Source organism: Haliotis asinina, chromosome 11, assembly GCF_037392515.1.
Source record: "Haliotis asinina isolate JCU_RB_2024 chromosome 11, JCU_Hal_asi_v2, whole genome shotgun sequence".
In the NCBI taxonomy this organism is placed as follows: Eukaryota; Metazoa; Mollusca; class Gastropoda; order Lepetellida; family Haliotidae; genus Haliotis; species Haliotis asinina.
Genome location: NC_090290.1, coordinates 20297569 through 20323608, shown reverse-complemented (window position 1 = coordinate 20323608; position 26040 = coordinate 20297569). Strand labels below are relative to the sequence as shown.

The following is a 26040-nucleotide window of genomic DNA, read 5'->3' as shown; positions in this document are numbered from 1 at the left end:
TCCCCTAGGTAGACTTTGATGGCCAGTGTTGTATTTGACGGTATACCATCTAGTACTTTGTCCACGCCTTCGAATTCAGACACCAACTGTAATGACACGTTTTGTATACCCGTTTTACTCGATAGCATGTGGAATGGTGAATTGTTGATTGGGCTGACGACTACGCTACGTCTCTGAGTTGGGACGTAAGCCACGAGCAGGAATCCATCGTTCACGATTTTGTTTAGGTAGTGGTCTTTGTTATCAGTGAACACGTAGGGGGAGAAGATTTTAATATTGAGAAACCAGTTTTTGTAATCGGGTAAAAACACCCACTTGTTATCTTCAGTGAAGGCGAGGTTATATGGCCGGTTCTTTTTGATGGTAGTTCTCTCAACATCGTCTAAGTCGAACAGTTTACCCCCGAACGATGGGTATATTCTCCAGTTGTCATCACCGGTGTTGACGAGGGCGTACTTAGTGTTGACTGTTGCTCCTGTGGTATCTACTACATCGCTTAGGGCTCCACCGGAGGAGACTTCAACGCGTTTGTAAATGTTGTTTTTCAGTTGCAAGGCGTACGTTTTACCATCTACTCCGGGAGCGTCGAAACCGCGTGTGTCTCCGAGGTCGGAGATCCCGATATTAACGCATTTTTTCACTCCGGGTCCTTGTGCGCTGGTCATGTTACGTGAAGCGTTAAGCTGAGGTATCCTATATTTACAGGATTATGATTTATATCTAACACCGATATTGTCAGCTCAGGTATGTTGCCCTGGGTTAATCTCTTATACTGCCGTGGTGAAAATGACTCGGTTCTACCGTCGTTGAATTTCTCAGTTTTCACCGGCACTGCTCTCAGTATAGTGGAAGGGTGGCCTCCTTGAATGTTATACGTTGTGCTCACCTGACCGAGATGAATGTATAGCTCTCGGTACGGTACTAGTTCGGGTAACTTCGTGCCTGTGACGGTTGTTGTTGGTTTTATCTCGTCAGGAGACATACCGAGCATCCTTGCTAATGGTCGGCCGAGCCTCAAAGGGTTTCTTCCGTTGTTGATTAACACCACTGTGCCGTTTGAGTCGTTCATCTTGAGTTCAGCTCCCAGGGGTTTGAAGACCTCGTCGTTTAGAGAGCACACGCTGTAGTAGCCGTCAGTTATCTGACTGCGAGTTCCACTGACGAACAGCTTATTGTTGCTGATATTAATGTTAGTCCATTGCGGTAGGTAGGTGATATCGCAGAGTGCGACTTCGAGTTGACCTGACGTGTTATCGATCGCGTGCGTCAGCTGAACGGCCTCACCGCTCGTTATTCCTGGAAGTGTTATGTACATATTATATTATATAATTTATATATTATAATATGGATTTAGCACACTTGAAAATCGTGGTTAATGCAGATGGTACGGGGTTTAAAACAACCTTTATTGATATCTTTGAAAAGTATGTCGTGTCCGTTAATAACGCGCAGGCGGTGGTAAACTGGAATCAAAACCCAATGCAGTTTTGGCAGAACCAACTCAACTTTGCTGTGTGGTGTGCGACGACAGGGTCGGGTGTGACACCAGACTACGGTATAGACGAACTGAGTAAGGCGGTTGTTTTGTTTCATATTTATTATCAAACGAGACGAATATTGAAGGAAATAAGTGCTCCTCTTCCCCAAGATAAAGCGTGGAGTATGACGAATAACCCCTATGATAGACGCGCTTATGAACGTATTTGTGGGGAGTTTGAGATTCCAACGAATAAAGACTTTCGCCTTCCTGGTGTGAACCATGGTCTCGGTATAGTTCTCGTGTACTTCTACAGGTCCGGAAAATATTATGCCGGTTCTAAAGATGGTTCATACAACCCACACCGTCATACATTTACAGGCCCCACAACGAATGAACAGATCCATGTCAGCTGTATAAAGCAAACCAGTCCTGATGCAGCCACAGCCTGGACTAAAATGATCTCAAAAACATCGAAAGGATTCACTCGTGCTGGTACAATACGCTTGAACGACTCGATTCGAACGTACGTGTGGGCGCTGTTGGGTGCGCAGTCGATGACGCGTTCTAACATCCTCGGTAAGGGAACTGCTTACGACGCTCAGACACAATTCGTTTCCAACGTTGAGGATGCTATCAATTCTCCAGTTGATCTCCCGAGGGCCATCGACCGTTACCAAAACGTGTTAGAATACGCCAGATCGAAAGTCAATTACGTGTTCGGTGTGGGGTTGTACATGGCCCCGAGTGATATGCAACTGAGAGTAAAAAAAGTGGTGGGTTATAACAACAAAATAGTCATAGCCACGGCGGACCAAAAGTTGGGTATCAACCCCGATATTAACACCCCACATATCCCACACATCCAACCACGTGAAAAGGGTATAGTGGCGCCACCACCGGAGCCTAAAGTTCATGTGGGGTTACCCCCGGGGGGTGTGGGGGTTTCCACCACCTATCAGCAGCATATTGATAATAAAACGGCCCTAGTGGTTGGTGGGGTAACTTTGGGACTTATTTGGTTAAAGATTTCTTAGCCGCTACGTACACCAGACCCGCCACAGCGACGATGGCTGCCCACAGGTTTTGACTGAGCCACATGGCAGTTTTAGACAGAGCGCTCAACAACCACGAGACGATGCTACCCAGGATGCCGGGAAGGGCTTCGGCGGCTTTACCAGCCAGTTTAGCTAGGCCTTCCCCGAGTTTTTTGATCCAGTCTTTAACACCACCACCACCGCCTGGAGTTCCCCCGCCGCCGGCAGGCCCCACAGGGGTTCCTCCCACCAGTGACACCACCAGGGTTGATATGATTAAACCCAATGCAGTCAGAATGCTGGCGATGGTGATCCCTTGCTCCCGGAATAATATCCGAATCCTGTCTGCTAACGTGGTGTCTCGGTAGAGGACTTGATTGATGGTTTCCCGTATACGGCTGACCTGGGATCGAAGCTTTTCTTTGAAGGAGGATGCTGTCTCCAGCCAGGTCTGCTTTTCATCTTCCAAATTACGTATTCGTTCCTCGATGGTGGCTTTCATAGACTCGTCCTCAGTTTCACCGAGTTTTTTCTTTTCATAGGCGATGTGGTCGTCTATCTCACTCATTTTGGCTGTGCTTTTCGCGAGATGTCCGCGAATGGTTTGCATCGTCAGATCCAACCCCCGCAGTTCCCGAACGGTAAATTCGAGCCCCGGGAATGGTTTGTTCTCGTAGTCGGCCAACACTTTTTTAATATCATAAGTCATGTTTTGATCTGATGTGGCGTCCCTGATGCCTTCCAGATCTTGAACTAACTTCGGAGGATACTGCTTAGGTCGCGCGCCACCGTAATTTGTGAAGCCTAGTTCATCTTGAACAAAGTTAATCTTATATTTACCGGCCAATGTTGATAAAGCAAGCGGTTTTCTCGTTGTTTGATGAAAGAGATCAATCCCCGGGTGAGCCTTCAAACGCAGCGTGCCATTGCTGAGGGTAAAATCGGAATAGTTCCTTCCCAACGGTTTGAGTTTGGATTTATTTTCAACTGCGTTGTAATAATCGTCGACGGCGCCCTTAAGGAGCTCGTCACTTTGCGAGAATGAGGTCTCCTGGTCATCATCGAATGCCTGGGCACTAGCGCCCGGCATCTCATCCATAGGTATGTCTTCATCCATTAGTATTAAAAATATATTTTATTTATATAACAATGTACGGTAAAAAATTAGATCCTTTCAGAAGATTGAGAGAGCCATTAGGTGCCAGAGCCGTGCGACAGTCGGTGACCATCACCAACAACCCCAGCAAGATAGACCAGAATCAAACTCTGCTGGTTAGATTTCCAAACCTTGGTGAGAATGACCTCATTGTACCAGGCACTGTTCGACTGGCGTTCAATATCACGTTGACCTCCGACAACGACAAACGCGAGCTAGTGCGGAACGTGGGTCGAGCTATCATCAAGAAAACGACCGTCAAGATCAGCGGTAACGAGGTACTGAGTATCGACGACAGCGACGTGTTTCACTGCTACAAGGATCTCTGGAAAAGCGAGAGAGAACGAGTCAATGATGTGTACCAGGGTATCAGCAAATCAACCCGGGCGCGCATAGGGTATGTCTTCACGCAAGACCAGCAAGACAAGCTATCGGACGGTGAAAAGGCCATAGCTCTAGCATACGGGAATCGATTCTGCGTGCCGCTCGACTTCGAGTTGCTCACGGGACACGCGCCGTTTTACCAGGCCGCGCTGGGTGATAGGCTAGAATACGAGCTCACGTTTAACGACTATAGCAAAGTAGTGCGTACGCCGAACGGTGATGAGGCCAGTTATGCCATAGACAACATCTCTCTGGAGTTCGACATGGTCACTAGCCCGGAGCTGGCCAGGCAGGTTCGAAGCCAGTACTCTGGGAAGATGGCTATCCTGTACGATCGCGTGCTGAGGCATAGATCAGTCGTGCGAGATAAGAGCGACACTGTGTGGAATATCAACCTGAACGTGCCGGCGCGATCGATGAAAGGTATCCTGGTCGTCCCCGTGGAGGATTATGATCCATTCCGGAGGGACAGCGAGAAGTTTTTCAACCCCGAGATTGAAAAGGTGGAAGTTACCATCGAGGGCGTGCCCAACCAGCTGTTCAGTCATGGTATGAGGCCACACCAGCAGTGGGATGAGATAAAAAAGCTACCAGTGGGGGATTACATAACAAAGGACCTGGACCTCGGCTCCGTGCAGATCGGTGAATACCTGACCACCAAGTATGCCCTATGGTTGGACATGCGATCCACGGATGATGATAAACTGCACGGTAGCGGGCGCCGTATAGATAACGGTAGCGAAGGGATAACTATCCAGATTAATAAGAAGGCTCAAACCGCTGGTAAGTTGAAATTATATCTGTACGTTATTATGGACGCGCAACTTAATATAGACAATGGGAGATTCGTGCAAGCCATCTACTAGTGGGGGGTACCCCCCCATACCCCCCAATAAACTACCAACCTCTGGGGGGTGTGGGGGTCTCCCCCTCCCCACTGACCCACACTGCGCTATCATATGCGGGCAGACTGGCTGTGGTAAGACCGTTTTCGTGTTGGATATGTTGGAGGGTTACTACAAGGATGTGTTCGATAACATCGTTATCATGTGCCCTACTCTGAGCATGAATAAAACGTACGCGCGACCTTGGGTGATGACGGACCCGGACGTACACAAAATCGACCCTGGAACACGCCTGCAGGACTGGTTGAAAGCTCTTCACGAGAAATTTAAAGGGGAACCGACGCTGTTTATACTGGACGACTGCAGTGCTAATCGCGAGATAACAAAAAAGAGAGACATGCTATCGTACCTGGCCTTCTCCGGCCGGCATGCAAATCACAGCGTCTGGGTGCTAACGCAGAAGTTCAACTCGGTGTTGAAAGACCTCAGGGAGCAGACGCGATGGGTGGCCTTATTTCACTGCAAGGATAGGGATTCGTTTGAGGAGTGTTTGAGAGAGAACGATGTGATGAGTAAATTAGAACGGGAACGGGTGAAGAAACAGCTCGCTGAAACTAAACACGCTAAGCTCGTTCTAAAGACCGACCAACCAGTAGCATATATAGTATGCTAAGCAAAGCTAAGCAAAAGCTAAGCAAAGCTAAGCAAAGCTAAGCAAATGCTAAGCATAGCTATGATATTTGAAGTATTTGTCGTGTGCAACTTAACTTTCATTTCTCTGTGTTTTGTCTGCATCGGGTATTATATAGTTAAAACTAAATCTTACTTGTTATATTATAAGATGGAGTGTGAGGAATTGCTCGAACAATTGTCTGTGGAGGGTTCCCCAACTGGGGATTCCCCCAAGCGAGAGAAACTGGTGGCGTTGGCTGTTGGCGGCAAAGCCAAACATTACTTTGGAGACTACACTCCAGATAAAATCAACAAAATGTCAGCCGAAGAAATCGATAAGCTGTACGCTAGATACGAGTCCCGGCTCGGAGCAGAAATGACAAAGACAATAGGATCGGCTATGACCCAGATATACACCGGTATTGTATCACACTTCCTTCCCATTCCACCAGAGCGCCGACTTTACCTGTGGGAGGACCTAGATAAAGACCCTTTTATCGAACACGCCGTGAGCTCTATCAGCTGCGGGCTGTACCACAAATATGGTATGTTGTTGGCCCCAGTGACGGCGGCGATTATCACGGCAAAACATTGTCAATTTGAGAGAAAGAATAATAATAATAGTATAGATGGATGCTGCACAGGAAGAGACCCCAGTGGAGGTACCCCCAACAGTGGAGGAGACCCCACCCCCAACAGTGATGGAGGAGACCCCTTCAGTGGGGGTACCCCCAACAGTAACCAGGCAGAAGAATCCTAAGAGAGTAGCTGCCGGTAAAAAACGGTGGTGTAACCAACATAAAGTGACCAACCCAACCCGACTGTTGTTGGCTGTAGGTGTAACTGCTGCCGTGGTTATAACATGGTTATACGCCTCCCACAGTGAGCCACCACCCACCCACAACAGTGGGGGTATGGGGGTATCCCCCATGGTAGACCCGCATATCATGTTATAATTTAAAATATTTTATATCATATACATAATGTCTGAGGGGAAAACGTTCGTCAACGACGCATACCACGCCACAGTGGTAGCCAGTCTAGCAGTAGGGTACGCTCGGTTGACTAAAATGGTGCTTAAACAACCAACTATCAAGCTAGATTTCAACCTGCAGGATATGGGTATGCTCATAATGAACCTTGGTATGGCGATGGCCACAAAAGACATCCTAGTAAAACAAGGAATAATACCTGATAATATAATGAAATAAATATAGGGATGGCCACGATAGCTATGATGGTCGGTGGGGCGTTAGTGAATGCCCTGGCATTTTCCGGGAGTAATTTCCTCTTCTCGAAACTACGAGATGATCACGCGGCTGAAATACAGGAAGAAAGGAAGCGACACGATCTCGCTACTGAGAAATTACAAAGAGCACAGGCCGAGTACGCTAAAAAACGCCTCCAGAGGCTCGATTTCATTAACGAACAACTCCAGCGTGAAAACCATGCCGTTCAAACATTCAACGATGTCGATGAAGGAATGAAAGAATACTACAAACTAACTGGTAAACGATTGGAAGCGCTCAATGAACCCACACTCGCTCAGTACTACACACCATCCAAGGGACAAATGAATCGTGAACTGGGCTTCATAGTGTTGGGTATAGCAGCTACTGCGTTGGTTGCTAAGCAATTAAACTAAAATACCTATATAAGTAAACATGAGACCCGCTCCATACCGATGTGAATATATACTTATGGGGAAGACCGAGGCCTGTGGTAGGAAATGCAGGAATCAGGGGTTCTGTTGTTTCCATATGGGAAGTCCTAACTACACGTGTTCTGTGTGTGGTATCGGGGTTAAAGGACACTACTGTTTATGTAAAGCTCACGGAGCGAACGTAGTCAGACATCAACTCATATACGAGAATAAAAAAGGCTACATAAAAGAACGTAGGCGACTGCTCAAGATAGACTCCAATTAGAGATTATACACACCTACGTATAGCTATGTCTGTGGAAAACATATTCAAATATGAACTGGCCTTATGGGGTAGCTTCAGATTTAAGATAATAGTGGACGTGGTATGGATTAAAGAGGGTGTTAAGTATACTCACCCCTTCGAATGGGAGCGGGATATCGCGTCTCAATACCATATAGAACGTTTTTCGAGTATAAGTGAATACAAGGAATACTATACCCAAGGCGAGTACTGGATTGAAACAGCCACACTATATATTTTACCAGGTACGTGGGACGATTTGACAGAATGTCTAGAATTGTACCCGGCCACCAGAAAATATTTTTTAAGAGTTACTGCCGACCAATTAGACATTGATTCTCTTAGGTGTAAACACTATGGCTACTGTGCGCGAGCTCAAGAGGGTCGCAAAACAGAGAGGTGTTATCGGGTATTCTAGAATGCGGAAGTCAGCATTGTTGAGATTACTAGGTTTAGAAGCCCCTCCTACGGTAAAACAATTAAAAGCTCAAGCAAAACAGCTTGGACACACGGGTTATTCAAACCTGGGGAGAGCCGGGTTAACCGCATTGTTATCACATGCCCCCGTAGCACGTCCCACTGTAAAACAACTGAAAGCCGAGGCACACGATTTGGGTTTAGGCGGGTATTCCCGTATGAGAAAACCACAGCTTGTAGAATTATTACGACAGAATAGAGCTATTGACCTACAGTTCGTGCGCACTAAGCACGCTGTAGGTAATTATTTGGGAAGTTGGCGCATGCACGTTGATAGAAACATAGACATTACAGATATCAAGCCTCTGATATCTGATAAGGTCAACCAGGAACTAAATAATCTAGGAAGTGTCAAGTTTCAGATCACAGTGAAAATGTCGCTCGATAAGGAGGGCACCACAGGGGTCACTGAGTATTTGCAACCTTACTTCCGAGGCAAACAAGAGGTCGTCACACATGCAGAGACCATTGACGCATCAATCGATACAAGTTTTCAGCAGATACGAGAATACCTAGAACGCTACACGCACATGGGGTCCGGGTGGGCTGTGGATAAAATCGATAACGTCTATCTAGACATAGCTAAATACGTGCCGTTCAGAGGCGGGTCATACCTAGCCTTACCCCCCTACTATAGGAACAAACATGCCATAGTAAACGTTAAGAATAGAGGAAACGATTGCCTGAGGATATCTATCAGGTCAGCCTTATTTCCAGCTGCCACTCATTCAGATAGGCTTTCTAGCTATCCCCAAGATGATGGGCTTAATTGGGATGGTATAGATGAACCCACCCCCATATCCCAGATCACTAAAGTAGAAAAACAGAATAATCTGGCTATAAATGTCTTTGGGCACGAAGGTAATACAATAATAGTACACAGGGTCAGCACGGTGAAGGATTGCCAAGTTATCAATATATTCATGATCCAGCGAGGTGACAAGTTTCACTACACATGGATAAAACATCTCAGCCGGTTGTTGCACGACCAGTCGAAACACAATGGGGAAAAACATTTTTGTGTACGATGTCTACACGGTTTCAGTCGAGCTGATTTATTAGAATCCCACCGGGATGATTGTCAAGGTGTGGGGCAGACGGCCATACGAGTCGACATGCCTAAGGAAGGTGAAAATATCCTAAAATTCAGTAACCACAAGAACCAAATGTCTGTACCTTATATTATATACGCCGACTTCGAAGCCTTAGTTGTGGGTGGGGATTCCCCCACACCCCCTAGTGGGGGTAGCTTCACCCACAAGACACAAGAGCATAAAGCCTGTTCGTTTGGATACATTGTCGTCCGTTGTGACGGGGAAACGAAAGCTCCGGTAGTGTATAGGGGCCCTGACGCGGCTGAAAGGTTTCTAAAGTGCTTGCAGGAGGAAGAAAAAATTATTAGGAATACATTGTATAGAATCGCTCCCATGCGTATGACCCGAGCCGACAGGCTAGCTCACGCTAGTAGCACTAACTGTCACGTGTGTGACTCACCGCTTAACGGTGATTCGGTGAGAGATCACTGTCACATAACTGGTAAGTATAGAGGCGCCGCTCACAACGCGTGCAACCTCAAGCTTAAAATCAACCCTAAGACAATAAACATCCCCGTTGTCTTTCACAACTTGAGAGGGTACGACTCACACTTGATCATGCAGGCCATCGCGAAAATCGATGGTAATATATCATGCATCCCCAACAACATGGAGAGATACATCTCCTTCAGCTTAAACGGACTTAGGTTTATTGACTCGTTTCAGTTCCTCCTGTCGTCACTCGACAGTCTGGTCAAGGCCAACAATACCTTCCCTATCACCGATCGATACACAGACGCCAAGACTAGACCCCTGCTTATGAGGAAGGGTGTGTACCCCTATGAGTACATGGATAGTTGGGCCAAGTTCACCGAGACCAGACTACCTCCTATTGACTGCTTTTATAGCAAGCTGAATGAGGCGTCCGTCTCACGAGATGATTACTCGCACGCGACTAACGTATGGAATAAACTGGGTTGTAAAAACCTGGGTGATTATCACGACCTGTACTTGAGGACAGATGTACTGCTGTTAGCCGACGTGTTTGAAACGTTCAGGCGGACATGTTTAAAGCAGTATAAACTCGACCCCGCATGGTATTACACCAGCCCAGGTCTGTCGTGGGACGCCTTGCTTAGAAAGACCGGAGTTAATTTGGAATTGCTCACAGATTACGACATGCACCTATTCATTGAGAAAGGCTTGCGAGGTGGGATTTCCATGGCATCCAAACGATACGCTAAAGCAAATAATCAATACGTGAAAGGTTACGATCCTAACAAACCAACCAATCACATTCTATACCTCGACGCAAACAACCTGTACGGCTGGGCCATGAGCCAGTATCTACCTACAGGGGGATTCGAATGGGTACCCCACGTTGATGTTATGAGCATTGCACCAGATTCGAACAAAGGTTATATCCTCGAGGTTGACTTAGAGTATCCCAAGGCATTACACGCATCGCACAACAGCTATCCCCTTGCACCCGAACGTATGAGGGTTAACCCAGACTGGATGTCTGAGTATCAACATAACTTGTCAGGTGGTCGTGTGACAGACGTTGAAAAACTCGTGCCTAACTTAATGAATAAGACCAAGTACATCGTTCACTATCGCAACCTACAGCTGTACCTGTCGTTGGGTATGAGGCTGACCAAAATACACAGGGTGCTCATGTTCGACCAGAGCCCATGGATGGAGCCCTACATCAGAATGAACACAGACCTACGAAAAAAAGCCACCAGTGATTTCGAGAAAAATCTCTACAAGCTCATGAACAACTCGGTGTTTGGTAAGACTATGGAGAACCTGAGGAAACGCGTGACCGTGAAGCTGGTTAGATCTAGTGAGGAAGACAAGCTCAGGAAATTGATAGCCAGTCCGGCATTCAACCGTAGCAAGATATTCACAGACGACCTGGCTGCCATACACATGAAGAAAAGCCACATAAAATTCAACCGGCCTGTTTACGTGGGGATGAGCATCCTCGATTTATCCAAACACCTGATGTACGACTTTTACTACAACGAGCTCAAGAAACAGTACGGCGACAGGTGTGAAGTGCTGTACACTGACACGGATTCCCTGCTGATGGAGATTCGAACCGAGGACGTGTACGAGGACATGAAAAAACACATCGATTTATACGACACCAGCGACTACCCTAAGACCCATGCCATGCACAGTACGGTAAATAAAAAGGTCCTAGGTAAGATGAAGGACGAGTGTGCTGGCACGCCCATAGCCGAGTACATAGGTTTGAGGCCTAAGATGTACTCCATACTGAAAGCCGACAATAGCGAGATCCGGAAGGCTAAGGGGGTTAAGAAGTGTGTGGTGAAACAACACATCAAACACGCCAGATTCAAGGAAGCCCTGTTCAAGACCCGTACCTTTAGACATAAAATGAACACACTTAGAAGTGATGGACACAAGATATACGGACTGACTATAAACAAGACGTCCCTATCGCCTATGGACACGAAACGTTGGATAGCTATTGATGGGATAAACACATACGCGTATGGACATGAAAAAATTTGAGTCTATTTACTACAGCCCGCGTGGGTACTGGAAAGGAGCTAGCGCAGTAGATAAGCTAGCTAAACTAGCGCGAGTACCCCCGGAGGAAGCCAAAGCGTGGCTTGAAAAACAAGCCCTGTGGCAGATCTATTTGCCTGCACCACGCTACGTACCTAGAAGGAGGTTCGGTATTAACATACCTAATAGCATTCACCAGGCAGACCTACTGTTCCTACCCCACGATAAGAGGTACAAGTATGCCTTAACCGTAGTGGACGTAGCCAGTCGTTACAAGGAAGCCGAACCCTTGACCACGAAAGATTCGGCCCAGGTAGCCAGAGGATTTGAACGTATATACAAACGCAGCCCGCTGACGTGGCCAACAGAGCTGCAAGTTGACCCCGGACGGGAGTTCATGGGTGCCGTGTCACAACTGCTAGCCAAACACGATACAAAGGTCAGGCGTGGCACGGCCGGAGCCCATCGCAGCCAAGCCATAGTTGAGAGATTTAATAGGACTTTAGCTGAGCGCTTGTTCGGCTATCAGTATGCTAGGGAGATGACCACCCCTGGAAAACGATCGACCGAATGGGTCACGAGGTTACCCGAGGTGGTGTCGGCAATCAACCATGAAGTCACCCGTCTCACCGGTAAGAAACCGGCAGACGCTATCAAACTAAAGTCAATAGTTGCAGAGTCGGCCGCTCCATTGCGTGGGAAGGAGAAACAGATACCAGATAGGGCCCTAGTGAGGTATCTATACCAGCCGGGGGAACACGAGGGCGATAGCCGTAAGCGAGCCACCGATCCTATATGGTCAGTCAAAACTTACAACATAGATAAAGTGGATATGAAAGCCGACGAACCTAACTTGTACTACTTGAGGGGTGGGCCGGGTAGGGGGTTTGTAAGAGAAGAATTATTGATCGTACCGTACGGCACAGTGTTACCGCCTGCCAAGTCACGGTAAACGTGATGGCGTGGCTTTGTAGTAGGGGCAATAGTAGCAAGAGCTAAGGGTCCCACCAAAGCCTCATTTAGTAAATGAGGCTTTTTAGAGGGGTTTTTTGAAAAGTGGTCCAGAACTCTCATTACCTATACTACTCATTACTATACCAAATCAACTAATGTCCAGTAGAAACGATACCAAACATTTTGTTCAACATTTGTTTTAATTAAATATTTCTTTTAGCACGAAAACATGAGCTGGAGCGTTTTCCCATAATCGAAAACATTCGATGAAAAAATCTGGGAACATCAATCATGAAAAACGAGCACACGCATCAAAGTGAGGGAGAAGAGGGAGACCAATCCTTTTGAAGACTATCACATCCAGGTACTTCATCTCCGGAACTGCACTCCGGAACATCATGGCGACATTGGGAGACGTGATAAGTCGACAACCATGTGCAGGAGATTGCAGGGACATAGTATCCATCCACGTCGACCCTACCACAGCGCGTTCCTGACACCTTAACACCTGAGCCAGCACACTGCGTAGTGTGAGCCAGTTAACTTCGACGTTGGCAACAGCCACGGTGGGCACGGATCATGTTTTCCGACGAGAGCACATTTTTCATGTTCAGGAACGATGGTCTGACCGCGTTTGTACCGACGTGTTGGGTAACGTTTGGTACAGAGCTTCATTCATCAAGTCCGGCGGAGATTTAACGGTTTCGGGTGGAATATGTCGTGAAGCCAAAACCATCCTCATTATTCGAGGAGTTGTTGTGGAGCCATTCATCCAACAGCCTTGTAGAATAATTTTCCAGCACAATAATGAGAGGTAACATACGGCAAGGATGACTCAAAACCTTCACGCCAACGCCAACAGTCAGGTTTTACCGGATATGACCTCCCATCGGACTTTCAGAAATCACAATGTGCTACCAGTCAACCTCCTTGAAGAATCAAACGCCATGGCCATTGGCCACTTAAACGTGTATCTAGTTTTCACGCAATGGGAACATCAGTCTCAATCATTATCCATCATCTGGGCGAGGAGAGGGAACCAATTATGGCAATCATTTGATTGGATCAGTGAAAATGCTGAGTGAGTTTGCATTATTCCAGCAATATCCACTGTGGGATACCAGAAATGCGCTTCACACATTGTACCCATGTGAGTTATCGAAAACGAACCATGTTCTCCGGCGTGACTAGCGAACACTTTAACCCTAGACTAACACTCCTTTTAGCATGGATGTTTGATCAAGGCTTAGTGATCAGTTCTTATTAAAAAGGAATAGATAGAATACATATCAGCATTTTTCATTACTTACAAGTTGTGGTACCGTTTAGCTCCAACAGTTTCGTCACCTATGAACAGAAATTGTCAATACGAAAACACCGGTGCAGGTTGGAATACACCGCAGGAGGCTCTTACAAGCTATGTCCCTTTATGTCTCTCCAATTATTTCCACCTTACATGCATTTACTTCAAACAAAATATCAGATCTTATAGTTACTTTGAGAAGTGTATGGATAGATTAAGCGCCCGTATCAATAATACAAAACGATCTGTGACATCTGTGGACACCCATTGGACATTTCTGCAAATGTTTTGCAAAATCTGCAATCGATCGAAATCCGATCATTGGACAATGCAAAGGCTAGCCAATCAGGCTAAACATATTTCTGACATACCAGCCTATTTCGTCTATAGTCCGTCTGGCTCAAAAGCGGACCGATGACTTGCAATGTAACTCGAAAACTAATGAACACAGCATACTCAATGAAACGCTGATCATAATCAGAACATCATACCAACTCTGTGAGGTTTTTGAAGAACATTTTTCCTTAAATAAAAAAACAGTTGTTTAAGAAACTATCATTAAAACATTGATAGGTTACTATTTGTTACGAGGGAGGAGTGCAGAGAAAGGGACAGCCAAGTCTATAGTATGGAAGCTGGAATTTTTAGAGTCAGTTACGTCCCAATCCTCAAGACTTTTGAGATAGCAACTTACGTCCCTTGTCTCGAGACATTTGAAGTCAGTTACGTCATTTCTTTCGAAACTTTGAATGAGTGGATTACGTCCCCTCCCTCTAGACTTTCAACGTTAGTTACGCCCTTTCTCTCAGGAATTCTAAGGTCAGTTATTACCTTTCAAGACTTTTGAAGTGAGTTGCCTCCCTTTCCTCAATACTTTGAAAGCCAGTTACGTCCCAGAGTCGTTTCGGTGAGTTAGTCCCACCTCTAGAGAATTTCAAGGTCAGTTTGCCCCTTTGCTGGCGAAGATGCGAGTTATTTACAGATCAGTGTGGACTGATACAGTATTATTATACGTGAAGGCCCTCAAAGAAGGCAGATTTCCGGCAGTGTTCTATGGATACTCACCACCTGTTCCTCGTACGTTGAGGTCTTTAGCCCCGCCCTGTTGACAACGCGTACCTGCAACCGAACCTGGGCAGTTGCGAGGGCGTTCTTGGCCACCATCAGCCAGCAGTTGCTGATGTAGACTTTGTTGATCCGTTTGTAACACACGTTCAGGGCGTTGGGGCAGTAGCAGTCGTGTACCCTGTCAGTGCAGAAAAGCGGCTGAAATCATAACATCATGTATTGAATCCCAATGCATAGCAAACTAATGTTTGCTATTAGTTGTTCTTCAGCAACCAATGCTTATCTTCGACACATGTTCCAAAAGAATTCCAGTACGGATCCCCTCGCAGGCATCATATTGATTCCAGGGGTGTGACCCGTGCTTAGAGTTAAAGGCGGCTAACGGGGTCGGGTGGTCAGGTTCGCTGATTTGGTTAACACATGCCATCATATCACAGTTATATAGATCAATGCTGTTGTCGTGTTTCGTTGTTGTGTAATTACTAATGATATCTTCGTCTTTGAAATACTAATACAGATGGTAAAATAATCATCTGGGCATCGCCGTTTTGCACTTTGACCAATAACAGAGAAACGTAAAACTCACGTGGATGGATGGAATGGATACATTGTTTGTCCGGAGGAGGTTGCCATCTTCTTTGCTGAAGACCTTCACCTCAAGATGGTCGAGTCCACTCTCTGCATCATGTGCGTTCACAGTCAAACTACCAACAGAATATTATATATAAAGATGTATGCAGACGTATGACTATGGAAAGCTGAAATACAGCTGAAGCTGTCTTAACCGGCACTCATCGGGACTGAAGAAATAATCCAATTTAGACAAAGTGCCGGATCGTAGAGCTGATGATAAATGTTCATGCCACAGACGGGACTGATATTTTATGCTGGTGTTGACACCTTGCCGGATTGGACAGATGCCGGGTTTTAAAGCTTCCGAAGTATATGTATAATGTCATGTACTTATGTTGTATACGTCAATGCTTACACTTCATATACAACCGCCATATAGCTGGAATATTCCTGAGTGCGACATGAAACTAAACTTACTCCCTTCATATACAGCATTAACGTTAATCGAGTCTGGACCAGACACTGCAGTGACTAACATCATGATCATCTTCGCAACTGGGATACCATGACGTGTCAACCATGTCCGCGAGCCTGACCACCTGACCACCGCTAAACAAAAGCATGAATCACACCCATGAAATCAATGTCGTTCGTGTGTGGTTGTTCCCATGGATTACTTTCACAACATTATATTGATGGCTTTAACATGTTCGTGATTGCATGTCATCGTGACCCCAGGACGAAGGACGTTGTATTTCCGTTATCATTGGTCTGTCAGTCCCAGAGTCGATTTCATTCGGGCCACTCTGAACAACAAAATAAGAGGGACAATGATGCACACTCCAGTGCCCATTTCCCCTCCAATTTTGTAGCTCGTTCCGTGTGTAAAACAATTTTTTTTCGAAGCAAGTTGATTTCATGACGATGAGCATGGGCCAGTGAACAGTACATCAAAATAGAACTGTGATACCCAAACAATGAGTAATTAGAGATAAATATACTATAATGGTTGCAAAGACAAAACCCTATCATTTTGCATATTGTAACACGAAATGAAGCTTATATTATTTGAAGATTTAAAATAAATAGACAGACACATAGATGGATACTGCATGAGGGGTTACTCTGCAGTCAGGCCAAGTTGCAGTCTCTCTTCTTACCCGGAACTGAAGGGAATGTTGGATTTTTCATTTTGGTGGAATGTCATCAAACTGAACTGCGGTTCGGTGAAGTCATAAGTTACACTTGTCGAGTCCACCTTCTTGTTGTCAAGAATGTCCCGGGCTCTTACCCACACAGTAACGGTGGTTCCGCTTGTAACACCAGCTGAAGGGGAAAAAACTCGTCTTGTATTGGTAACGCAAAGACGTCCAGTACATATATTATTTGTAAGAAAGTTCCTTATGAACCTTATCTTTTCATCAACAAAATGAAACTCTTATTGTACACATATCATGCATTCACGTTTTATCGTATTTTTCTCATGAAATCCGTTAAAGACTATTTTTCCGTTTAATGAATTGTGCTGATTATCGCCTTATACTGTCTGTCCATTTCTGTGAGTCCACAATCGATGGACAATGCCACCGCGAATATTTTTGTGACACCTCACATGTCCCGAGTACCTTCAGACATACACTATGACATATAACGAAAACAGGTCTTTTGTCCTCAGATACTAGGTTGATGTTCTGTCGTGTCAAGACAAAGTTATATTTATCAGTGCGAATGTACACTAATTTGACATGTGACAAAGTTCAAATATTATTTATCTGAGCTTGAAAGAATACTACTAACCAACTAATGTTTGCTTTGTTGTATTCAGACCGGAGATCTCATTCCAGTTTACTGGTGTCTGAAGCGTTCTACCTCCACTCTTGTTGACAGCATGAGTCCACTCAAACCTCACAATGCCACGTACATTGGGGATGGCCGCTCTGGTTCTTCTTCCATAATGATCATCATTAGCATCAGGTACTTCCTTATAGATGGGTGGATCTTCTACAACCTTTACCCGGAAGGGGAGGATGCTGTTGAGGAATTTACCACTTTCATGGACATAATTCAGAAAGTGATCTTCCCAGTTGATGACAAGTGGCGTGGTGGCATTAGTTATCCACTGGAAGCCATGGTCTTGCACAGCTGACGATACGTACAGGGCATGTTGTGGATCCGTGGTCACTGCCGACTCCTTGTCATATAGAGCAAACCTTCTCATGTATACAGAGTTATTGGCCTTGTCCGCAGCTTCAAGGACGAAAGAATACATGCCTGGTCTGGCTGGGGCATAGGGAAGAGGATACGAGATTGGCTCGGTATGGTCAATTTGCCTGTGAACAAAGGGTCTCAGTTTGTCTACTTCCATCAAGCTTCCGTCTGCACTGGGTTCAAGTTTGAATGCTTCCCAGGTGTACCTGTCCATTCCAGATTGCAAATCTCTCCAACCATCCCATTTTATGTTGACTGGTTGCTATTTAAGGAATAAGAAAACAAGTGCAACTTATCCATCTAAAAAACTACCGTGAAGCCAAACTTCATTTACTTTGTATTGTTTTCTTCAGTATTTAGTTGGTTAGACACATGCTTGTCCAAAGTTCCAAAAACCAAAAGCTAATTCCCTTACCTAGAGAACATGTTTCACTAGAATCAGTAGATAAATATCAGAAAATATATCATGTTGTTGTTATGCATGCATTGAAAGGTGTTTCATTATAGTAAAATAATATTATTAATATTGATATATAACAAAGGGATGAATGAACGAGTTCTCATTTACGTGTCTTGATGGAAATGAATATTATTACCCAAACAAAACACCTGATTAATTCATATTACTGTGATCGGTCATAGCATGCTAAGGGTGTGAGGGTGATGGTGTGTGTGGAGGAGGGGTGGGGGTGGGGGGCGAGGGGAGGAGGGAGAGAGAGGGGGGGAGTGGGAGGTGGAGTAGACGAGTTGTTGAAACGATGCCGATGACCCGGGTTCGATTCCCCACACGGTTACAATGAGTGAAGCCCATTTCTGGTGTCTCCCACAGTGATATTGCTGGAATATTGCTTAAAATAAACTAACTTAAGGCATGAAGAATTAACTGTTAAGTGGCTAATTATATATTTTACTTACTTTTGTGAATTCTGGGTGAACCTGAAACGCATCACTGGGGTCGTTGTATACGGGTTTAATCATGTCAAGGTAGAAAGATACAGTGCTGGTAGTCTCAGTGCCAGTATAGTGTTGCGTGGCTGTTCTTGTTCCGATCAGTCTTCGGTAGCCACCACTTGAAACGTGGAAGGTCAACTTTAACCTGAACAGAAACAGTTTGAGTACCGAATGCGCGTCTGTGTTATCAGTCATAGTAGGCTAAAACATACATATGTCAACTGACATGAAAGTGATTCGGTGCATTGGATATGCAGTATTAATAGGAAGCAAGTAAGGCCTATCCACGAATCAGCTGCGTTTGCTGGCAATATGGGAGGAGTTTTACATATAGATTTATTTCACTTCTCCCTCCGTCCGTCACGGTTGTCAAGCAGTCATTCCTGCTTGTCACTGGTACAGTAATCTGTATCTGGGCTTCATTCTACACAACTCGATCCCGTTAATTGCCTCTTACGATAAGCAAAGGTTACTGAAGATAATTCTAATGCGGATCATCACAGGTCTTCTTAGAGGTTAGAGAAAGGGGCGAGTGGTCACGAATGTTCAACATGAGCAAAACAAGAAAACAGCTGATGTCAACACGTTGCAAAGCAGATATGTTGCGGGTATTGTTCAAAGAATCGGATGAAATCGACAACGATACCCGAGACCGCACTTCCGTATACCTTGAGATTGCATTGATTGTCATGGATACAGAATAGATCACTGGCTTGTCTTGTCCAGACTCGACTATTTACAGACCGCCGCCATATAGCTGCAATATTGTTGAGCGTATCCTAAAATTTACAGCCACGATATATCGAATAATCCTTGGAGATGCGGGTTAGATATCTTCAGCAGCCCATGCTTGTCCTCACAGGCGACTAAGGGGATCGGGTGGTCAGATTCGTTGATTTGGTTGACACACGTCATATCCCAGTTGTTTTGATCGATGCTTATGATGTTGGTCACTGGACTCTCTGGTCCAGACTCGATTATTTACAGAGCGCCCGATATAACCAAACCAAACTCTACTGAATAATAATAACACAGAAAGCGATAGATACCTCTTGATATTTCAAGGGACCTACCTCTCGCCCTCTTTCAATCGGGTGATATCGTTTTTTGTAAAAGAGCATTGAACCGTCTCCTTCGGATTCTCAGGATCAGCGGTTTCACTGCATAGAAACTCCTCGTCCACAGATCCTAGAGTGGGTCCGCCTAAACATTAAAAAACGAAGATTGACTTTAGGGGAAAACACGTCTTATATGACACGTTTAATTAAACTGAACTGCACTCAAACAATGCTGAGTGTATTTTCACCTCTTCATTTGTTGCCATCGATTCAATATGCACATGTCCTCCTTCCTATTGTGTAGATCTTCATTCCATATGTGTGTAAGACAGGATTACACACCGAATTAGTGAGTGAGTTTAGTTTTACGCCACACTCAGCAATATTCCAACTATATGGCGGTAAATACATCAGCAAGCCTGACCACCCGTTAGTCGCCTCTTACGACAAGCATAGTCGCCTTTGATAGCAAGCATGGGTTGCTGAAGGTCTGTTCTTCCCCGAACCTTCACGGGTCACACTCCGATTTAATTGAATATTGTTTTCATTAGAAAAATCAAATCTGTACAAATCTCTTCCGGACTGGTAATATTCTGGCGTTGATATTGAATATGTTGTAAAATAAGTATGATACCCACAAAAAGGTTGATTGTTAAACAGTTTAGTTGTCACGGCGAGTTCAATTCCCTAAATAATCAATTTTTCTTATGTTAACTTCAATAATGCTTGAATACTGCTAGATGCGTATTAAAATCACACGGAAATGACACCCTATTACAAACCTACTGCTCCCAAACCAAGCAACCCATTATGTCTAACAAATCGTGTATGGAATTACTAACTCAGCTTGAAATAGGCTCTGGCAATCCCCGTCTTGGCATCACTGATGTAGGAAGGTGGATATGGTAGATCTGGACCTTTAAACATAGCACTGGCCGTTCCGTTCAGTTTGTTGAGTTGTTGGCGATTTGTCCACATTTTGACCTCCTCTGTCTTGTCCGTGGCATCGGCTATGAATCCGAAGATCTCTCTCTTTGTGTGACCTTCATATCCCCAGTACGAAAACTGTGCCCTCATCTGTGTGACCTCCGGAGTTTGGTTTTCATCCACTGTAAAGTGAAATGGGATAAATAGTATAATGTATTATATTACTTGTATGATAATTAAAACAAAGCGAGCGATGTGTAAAGCGATGTAGAGAATCATGATTGTTTATAATTACAAATGCACAAATTCAGTTAAGATAATAATAAGAGGTATCTGCATGGGCATGTCTTGCCGCGCCTGTGGCGACCATTTGTCAAAACCACAAGCAGAGTCAGTCGTTCAAGTAAACAAACATGGGCGCATCTGGTAAAGTCAAAATATCAAATCAACGCTCAAATATCACGGATACGAAAGCCTTTGCTGTTCACTGAGCCCAAGTACAGTAAAAATGCATAAGGAGTCATGAAATCATGAGAAATTATTACTCGCCACACGACTTGCAACTTGACAACATTTAGCGAGTTAAAGGTTTATTTTAAAGCAACAGCAGTTTCCTCCAGGTTTAGTTATGTAGCGGGGGAAAGGTTCATTACTTACGGTGTTTACAATATTGACCACTGAAGTCACGCATGCAGTTGCACACCACACTCCCACCATTGCCTTGACAGTCTCCTGGGTAACAGGGCCGTTCATTGTTACACTCGTCTGGAAACATCAACAGTTGATGACACCGTCTTCCATTAATGCCATAGTGAAAAGTGAAGATATGTGCATTTATACACAGTTACTTAACTTTAACACTGGATAATAATGTACTTTGTTTCACCTATGTCACTATGTCAGTTATGGAAACCACGTTTGTCCACTCCTGATCATGACTTTCTCAAAGTAACCTTAATACCTTGTGGCACCCCAGTGGACCCTCCTTCCCGTTCACAAGATGTGACATCCTTGTCCACCCTCCTTCCCGTTCACAAGATGTGACATCCTTGTCCACCCTCCTTCCCGTTCACAAGATGTGACATCCTTGTCCACCCTCCTTCCCGTTCACAAGATGCGACATCCTTGTCCACCCTCCTTCCCGTTCACAAGATGCGACATCCTTGTCGACCCTCCTTCCCGTTCGCAAGACCAACATAACCCTGTCGACCCTGCTTCCCACTCAGAACAGCAACATGTGTCACATAACGCGACCCTTCTTCCCGTACACAAGAGTAACAGAACTCTCCTTCCCATTTACAATAATAAACCGTGATACCATAGTCGACCTTCATTCACACGTCAATTCACAACAGACCAATTCTAATCCGACTGTTGAAGGGCCCCAAGGACACTAACACGCTAGATCTTTGATGGCGCAATACACAAGAAAACAGTCCATTCTGTGGCAGGTAATGATGTCCCACCAAAGCGGAAGAGAAGTGAAATACGGTTGCACCTCGCTACAAGGCAAGATGAACTCAACCCATGATTAATAGTGCCAGTGACTGAAGGGATGGTATAAGCTGTGGTCTATGCAGGTAACCAAAGAACTGTAAGTCTCGATAGTGCCTAGAGTGGTGATCTACTTTCGGTTATTGGCGATCCTCAGCCATCTTTTATATTTTATTGTCCTCATTTGCAGTCATATTAGGAAATATACTCTGGTTTTATTTCTCGTTACTGTGATATACTAGTTGGTTTTAATGTCCTTCGTCGACAAATCTTTACAATATACCATTTACTATATCTACACTTAATTGTTCTTGTAGCGATGTGGCTGAAATATTGACTATAAACGTTAACTCACTCACTCAACATGATTTGGTAGCACGTAAGTTTGAATGTCCGATTGTTGATCGATGGCTGTCCCTCAGACTGAGTGCCACGGAATTACACTGTTTATAGCTGGCACATTCCAATCAATAATCCACTCTGGACCAGACAAGTCTGTGATCAACATTCTAAGCATCAAGGTCCGCAACTGTTGTACGATGACATATGTCAGCCAAGTCAGTGAGCCAGATCCTGCGAGACGCCTCTTACGATATGAATGGGTTACGGAAGACCAGTTCTAACCCTAATCTTCACGGGTTCCTGAGAATAACAGCACAACAAAAACAAGCCTTCCTATGATTTTTAAGACAACACTACGAAATATGTTCTTACGTCCTGTGCATGTCGCTCCAGTATATCCGGGCCTGCATGTGCACCTTCCTGGGGACGTGCAGCTTCCACCATTTGCACACTGGGGGTAACAGATTGCTGAATGGACACAAAGTGCACACAGATACAGAATGAACCACCATCAGAATGCAGTTTTAGCTTGTTCATAAGAACAAAATAACAAATCAGAAGATCATTGTCCATTATTCTTTAAACAACATCAGAACCCACGAAATGGTTGTCTACAATTGGTCTTAAACGACAAAATACAAGAGGTAGATTTGTAACAGTAATTACGTATGCTGCAGTTTTGGTTTCCATAGTAGTCAGTCCACCCGGCACAGCACTTGTAGCGCAGGGTATAAACGGGTACGGCTACAGATGCATGGCCACAGCACCTGAAACAGAAATAGTTTTCATCTTGTCAATACTTTTAATTACCAGATAATAAAACTACGAGCTGGGGTGTATTCGATTGACGTTTTCGAGTCACTGAATGTTTGACGTCAGCCAACCTGATGTTTTCATAAATTTCTGAAAATTCTCTGGACGTATGCAACACCTAAGTCTATCATGGCAGATACGGCTATGTCAGTGTCACAAAACAATCTGTATCATATTCCTATCCAATACAAACTAATTTGCGGAGTACACTTTTCATTCTGAAACACTAAATAACCCAACTGTTTATGGTCATATGTACAAGGGTCAGAAACATTGGTGTCTTTGCACCATCAGAAACAAAATAAAGTACAGCAAACATTGGTTCATGGGATTCGCATAAACTCACCTCCACCACCAACAACGGGCTGTACAGTGTCCTCTTCGTGTTTCATAATGAACCGCTTTATAAGAACAGTAGCGTCTGAAACAAAACGTTCACATTTGAGAAAACAAACCTGAGGTATTGAAAAGATTGTTTTTTTCAAAACGGCACGATCTTTAATGCATCAGTTACTACAACTATTGGACATGCTCAGATTACAAATAGCCCACCTCTTCTTCTTTGTTGCTTTCTTACACTTCTATGCTGAGAAACCCGTGAAGGTCCCGGGGTAGAATAGGCCTTCAGCAACCCATGCTTGCCATAAAAGGTGACTATGCTTGTCGTAAGAGGCGACTAACGGGATCGGGTGGTCAGACTAGCTGACTTGGTTGACACATGTCATCGGTTCCCAATTGCACAGATCGATGCTCATGTTGTTGATCACTGGATTGTCTGGTCCAGACTCGATTATTTACAGACCGTCGCCATATAGCTGGACTATTGCTAAGTGCGACGTAAAACTAAACTCACTCACTCACTCTATGCTGAGAATTTGTGATCGATGACACTCACTATTATATCAATTAACTGAAGCCTTGGTGACCCTAATCAGCCTAACTTTACCAAAAAATGTTCATCTAAATAGATAATAATATATATGTTACTGCAATATTCCTTCCACTATCCCTGAATTTGAGGAGATAGGCCAAAACTACCATTCGTGAAGCTGATCGAGATTTGTCTGGAATGTAGAAAGAGATGTTGAAGTGGGAGAAAGATTCACTGAGGTGTACCACACTATGCCTAATGTCTTTTCAGAAACCGTCTTGGGATTGACACTCGGGACAGATTACGTTTCAGGGCCAAGCTTTTGTAAGAGATCCATTGTCTGGGTCATAGCCAGTCAATGTATGGATAGTACGAGTCAACAGTGATCTTCTTGCAACACATAGACATCAGCATTTTGCTTTTGTGTGCTTGTCGAGGAAGATTTTGTCTGATTTTAAAGATGTCTCAAACACGGTGATGTCCGAAGTCTCTTTATCTTGTTACGAGAGTGTGTTTTCTATAATTGATATTATCATTTATTAAGTGATAGTTATCACTAGATCATAATGTTTAGAATTTTGAGTGTGGATTGTGGATCATTTTTCAAGTCATATATGTTCAATGGTAATAGTATGTTCGTTTGGACAGCGCTCCAGTTACCTGCCCTTGACAATCTATTGTTTATTTCATGTTCGCGAACGTTCCAACTAAATGGCGATACAGCCATGTTTTGCAGGAATGTCCAAAAAGCGGTGTCAGTATATACAAAGGCTGATGTTGTGTTGATGGTAGCATATGGACTACCACACAAACTTACACTCGGAATTATACTGGAGTTGTGTGCCTCTGCGAATCATGTGTTTGTAAACAATTACTGATTTTCATTCAAGATTGACACTTCGTGCCTGACCGCTCTCATTGGAAACAAGCTGCATCAGGCCTCTAGGTAAATACCAAGACTCTGGTGAGTTAATACATGTATTTGATATTTGTGAGCCATTACCTTAGACTTGCATTGTACCTAGAAATCTGTATTGTGATCCATTGTAACTTGCTCATTGTTTGCTCAATATATTTAGGAGATAAATATTATGTTTGGCCAATTTCCCGGAAATTGGCCAACACGTGATGTTTATCGACATTGTAATAAAAAAGGTAAACCAAAGGGTTTTACTGTCTGCACTCCTTTACATCGGGTACGGGTACAGCGGTGAAGTATCATCAGCTGGCCGTTTCATCTGGATCCCATGGTAGCATCTGGAGCTGCTCACTTGTGACGTCATCGTGACTTTACGTCACAATATGATTTGAATGACGTCACCACTGGGGATGACGCAACATGTTTAAACAATTGTTTGCGATGTTTCCACGTGTAAATACGCAGCGAATAGTCTTGCAATTTCCGGGAATCAAATCCCTTTTGATCATGTTTTTCAACCAATCGGATTACAGAACACAGTGAATTTGGTTTACAATGTTACATATTTCAGACTTGTCTGTGTTATATTTTGCTGGTCCAGAGGGCATTTCTTACACCTTTTGTCACGGCAATTTATTAACCATAACAATCTGGTCATTTTCGTTTTCCAAAATTTAGAACATATTGGGCACTTTTTAAATATCTTCATATTGTCCTGACACTTGTTAAAATAGCCCGTTATTATGTTAGTTTTGAAGAATCTCATGATAGTTTTTGCTGTGGAAACATTAACACACATCGAGAGTACATCATCTCATGTCCCTCTCATGACTTGTTCTTTATATTCTTGAAAGAAGAGCTGTTATAGTTTACACTTTTATCTATACCTCTCACTGTTACCACATCTTTTAAAAAAAGGTTTTGTTTTTGCTTTCTAATTTTGTGTCAAAACATATTGCTTTCATTGGAGACTGGGGAAGCAAAATT

General features: G+C 44.3%; 1 protein-coding gene across 1 annotated transcript in view; it reads right to left on the bottom strand.

The window, feature by feature from the left end:
- The window catches only part of LOC137255338 (uncharacterized), a 39947-nt gene extending 14530 nt beyond the window's left edge, over window positions 1-25417 (bottom strand). Inside the window, exons 1-13 of the mRNA XM_067792787.1 lie at window positions 25326-25417; window positions 23610-23684; window positions 23117-23217; window positions 22823-22918; window positions 21272-21379; window positions 20530-20796; window positions 19703-19832; window positions 18594-18774; window positions 17268-17940; window positions 16631-16796; window positions 15484-15601; window positions 14895-15095; window positions 13837-13873 (exon numbers count right to left, since the gene is read on the bottom strand). Coding sequence (XP_067648888.1) covers window positions 13837-13873; window positions 14895-15095; window positions 15484-15601; window positions 16631-16796; window positions 17268-17940; window positions 18594-18774; window positions 19703-19832; window positions 20530-20796; window positions 21272-21379; window positions 22823-22918; window positions 23117-23217; window positions 23610-23684; window positions 25326-25417 — 2245 coding nt within the window. The remainder of the gene's footprint in view (window positions 1-13836; window positions 13874-14894; window positions 15096-15483; window positions 15602-16630; window positions 16797-17267; window positions 17941-18593; window positions 18775-19702; window positions 19833-20529; window positions 20797-21271; window positions 21380-22822; window positions 22919-23116; window positions 23218-23609; window positions 23685-25325) is intronic.
- Between the last annotated feature and the right edge of the window lie 623 nt (window positions 25418-26040).